The sequence below is a fragment of the Saccostrea echinata genome, unplaced genomic scaffold (genome assembly GCF_033153115.1).
Source record: "Saccostrea echinata isolate AGI-Se365-2 ecotype Australia unplaced genomic scaffold, CSIRO_AGI_Sech_v1 ptg000030l, whole genome shotgun sequence".
NCBI lineage: Eukaryota > Metazoa > Mollusca > Bivalvia > Ostreida > Ostreidae > Saccostrea > Saccostrea echinata.
The window spans coordinates 8,994,873-8,998,878 of record NW_026889779.1 but is presented as its reverse complement, the minus strand read 5'-3'; the positions used below and the strand labels follow the sequence as shown (position 1 = coordinate 8,998,878).

Here is a 4,006-nt window from a genome sequence, read left to right as displayed (position 1 = left end):
TAATCACTTTAAACTTTATCATATTTTATCAAATGTAACCATGGCAATAAATATAATCTTATTTTTCGTAAAATAGTTTGAATAATATTTATCATTGAACAAATCTTGCAAATTAATGCGCGTAAATTATTGTGTGACCTTTTTGCACTAAAAAAGTAACATATTTGGGGTATTAAAAATCTAAATAGGCAATAAAATATTTTCTTGTATAAAACTTTTTACGACTTAAGTGCTGATCAGTCTAAAGTATCGAGTAGCTTAAAATAATGAAAGAAAAAGTTGGGGTCAGTGATGTAAATTTTGAAATATTTGTCAAAATATGCGATTTTCAGGCAAAAAACGGTGTAAATTTTATCTTGACTTCTTTAATATTTCTTCATTTCTCGGCAAAGTTTGTTGAGGGAAGGTGTAAAATTCGTTATAAAAATATAAATTGAGACCTATATTTAATATTCCTAGCATATCATATCAGAAAGTATTCTCTGAGTAAAAGTATGTGAGACTAAAGTTCCAAGATATTAAATTTAACAAATGTGTAGATTTGAAGAATTTTCTTCTAAATATCCTTCCACCACAAGAAATAGTCCCTCATAAATCTTGCTTCTTTATGAATTTTTGAGCAGTTTTTTCATTGAATGTTGAACAATTTACATTTTTTCATTTAAATATGTTATAAAAATTGAATTTTAATAAATAGTTTTGAAGTAAGAGGTTCTGCCTGGACTTTTCTAAAAAGCTGATGAGTGACATACCTTAAGCTACAATGGAGTATTTAATTGTGTATCTATATTTAAAATGGCAATATAAGCCGTACTTTTACTTTAATAAGTACACTGTAATTTCATTCAATTTCAGTTTTCTTGCATAGAAAAAGCACCAACAAAACGTAGATGGCTAAGTTTTATGCTGCATGAATATTCTGCTTCTGTAGTCATTGATGACTACATGAAGCAAACTAATTTATTCATGAAACACACAGATTAAATTTAACCAATATGCTGCATAAAATAGTGTTCGCACTATACTCGTTTTAGCTCACCAGAGCTGAAAGCTCAAATGAGATTTTCAGATCACATTTGTCAGTCCTTCTGTAAACTTTTCACATTTCGACCTAAGTAGTGTAGATTCAAGCTTGTTCAAATCATGACCCCGGGAGTTGGGTGGGGCCACAATGGGGGATCAAAGTTTTACATAGGAATATATAGGGGAAAATCTTCCATGATTAGTCATATTGATATGGAAGCATCCTCAGGTGGTGTAGATTCAAATTGACTCCTGGGCGTAGGGTGGTGCCATTATGGTGGATTAAAGTTTTACATTGGAATTTATAGGAAAAAAAATCTTTACAGTCTTCTTCTCCCGTCAACATGTAGACATGGGTCAAACTGTGCATATTTATAATTTATCTTGATCAGAGTCACATTTTACTGGATCAGATATTACTAAACTGATACTCGTACATGTGCATTCTTGATTATTTCAGGAATAGGTTTTCGAGGAACCTAACACAGCGGTGTATCGTTTCTTGTTTTGCATCCAGCATTAGGGCGTTTTAATGCCTTGGAGCTCGGTGCTTTTTTACGGTGCATATTGCTCCTCTATTACCTCAGTGACCATGGTTTTTCCTCGTCACTTTACGGTAATTTTGAGATAAAGCGTTCGCTTCGTAATCGGGAGGTCCGGGTTCTACTCTCGCTATGCCGCGTCAAACCTTCAAGATAAGACATAAACATAGGTAGTGACTGTTCCTTCACAAAGCGCCCGGGTCGCCCGCGTGGCGCAGTGGTTAGAGCGTTTGCTCTAGAGTCGCGGTGTAAGGAGTTGATCCTTACGTCGCGGGTTCGAATCCCACTGCGGAGGCCAGTCCTTTGGATGAGACCGTCCCGTGTCGCAGTAGGTGCTGGCACGAAAAAGATCCCTCACTACTCAATGGCCCAGAGTGCCGAGTATAGGTTAAAATTTGCAGCCCTCCACCGGCAAGTGGTGGCGTCACCATATGAGTGAAAAATTCTCGAGATGGACGTTAAACAACAAACAAACAAACGAAGCGCCCGGCATTAAAAGTGAAAGTCACGGGTCTTTCGAAATGAGACCTTAATCGATTATTTTTATCGACTGTTCATCAATTAAAATATAACTCATATTTAAGCCATTTCCTTTTGCAAAAAAATGGTCGCCGTAAGCGACGCGTGTTCATTTCATTTTAACCTTTTTCTTTGCAAGGTATAGCCCGCATAATTTAACAAGTAACAGTGATTACAAAATAATAAGAAAATTGCTATATATGTAATTGGTACACTTGTCAGCACACCGGAAACCGAAACTCCAAATTCCTAACAGAACAGGGACCATAGTGACCCCTAGTGGATAAGATAATGAAATCACTGATAAACAATAAATTGTTTTACGTAGTTGGAAAACCCGTATGAGCAGTTGAGTCCTTTCAAAGTGGACGGTGAAAAATGGATAAGAAGATAGAACAAAAGGATATAAAAATTGCCGCTAACACTGGAGATTATACGCTGAAACTTCGTTTATTTGGTCATGGACATGACGATTGGATAGATCGACTCAACAACGTCATCGTCCCTACCTTTCTGATTCTTTTTACAGTGTTTACAGGGACAGAACACCACTTCACAGGTCCCCCTATCCACTGCTGGTGTCCGGCAGAATTCACGGACACGTATGTTGCATACGTGAACTATTTCTGCTGGATTCGGAACACGTATTATATACCTCTGAACCAACCCATCACCGAAGAAGCGCGGGAAAATGAAGTTATGTATTACCAATGGGTGCCTCTTATGTTGGTCATCATGGCCCTTCTTTTTAAGATTCCTAACATTCTCTGGAGGTTATTTCACAAAGGTTCTGGAATTCAGTTGGATATAATTTCTCAAAAGGCTGCTGATACACAAACCAAGACCTGGGATGAACGCAACCAAACTGTAAAAAATGTAGCGAGTGTATTTCAAAGATGGGAGAGGATACGCATACCTCTGAATAAAAGTCCAATGTTTCTGGAGAGACTGGCGTCAAAACGGTCAGGATATTACCTTGCCAGTCTTTATATCGTTAAGAAATGTCTATACTGTGCAAATGTAATTGGACAATTTTTCCTTTTAGACGAATTTTTGGGACATGATTTTTACCTTCAATATGGCCTAGATATTTTTGGTGGTACCGTTGGAAATAGCACGGTTGGTTTGGCGCGTTTTCCAAGAGTTACAATGTGTGATGTACACATACGCCAACTTCAGAATTTGCTCCGTTGGACTGTACAGTGTGTACTACCTCTGAATATGTACAACGAGAAAATGTTCGTGTTTCTTTGGTTCCTGTGTGGATTGGTCGCTTTTCTGACTTGTGCTAGTCTATTGATTTGGATATGGCGTCTCGCGATACCTCGTAACAGGATCGCCTACATCAAGAAATTTCTTGTGAATTGTGAAGGAAACAATAAAGATCCACGGAATGAGAAACAAATCCAAAGTTTTATCCAGAAGGAACTTCGTGTGGATGGAATATTTGCTCTGTGGATGATCGAGCGGAATACTGGGTCGGTGTTTATAAGTGATTTGGTTAAAGAGCTTTGGAATATGTATAAGTAAAAAAAAAAAAATCATTGCATTGTATGCATGCTTGTATAAGTTTCATATCACCTTTCCATTAAATTACAGAGATTTTTTATTACTTTTATTATTTTATCATGGACTTTACTTTTATGATTGAAGTGCATGAATTTAATGAGCTAAATTTTTCTTCCGAGGGGAGAGTGTATTGCTATTACTTCGTTCTTAATTTCTTATTGGCATACTGAAATAACAATTAAAATTGTTCCAGTTACAAAGCATTAGAATACTAAAAACATCAAACTTCAGAAATTCTTTTATTGGACAATATTAGTTTGAATGCTGCGGATCATCTACAAACTACTAATCAATTATGGACGAACTTAAGAATTCGTATTGTTTATTCTATCTTTATTGTATATTTCAACATT

At 36.3% G+C, this 4,006-nt stretch overlaps 1 protein-coding gene across 1 annotated transcript; it reads left to right on the top strand.

Moving 5' to 3' along the window:
• The first annotated feature begins 2,462 nt into the window (after positions 1-2,462).
• LOC133196039 (innexin unc-9-like) lies at positions 2,463-3,614 on the top strand. The gene has a single exon (XM_061331990.1). The coding sequence runs from the start codon at positions 2,463-2,465 to the stop codon at positions 3,612-3,614; it is 1,152 nt and encodes a 383-aa protein (XP_061187974.1).
• Positions 3,615-4,006: the final 392 nt, after the last annotated feature.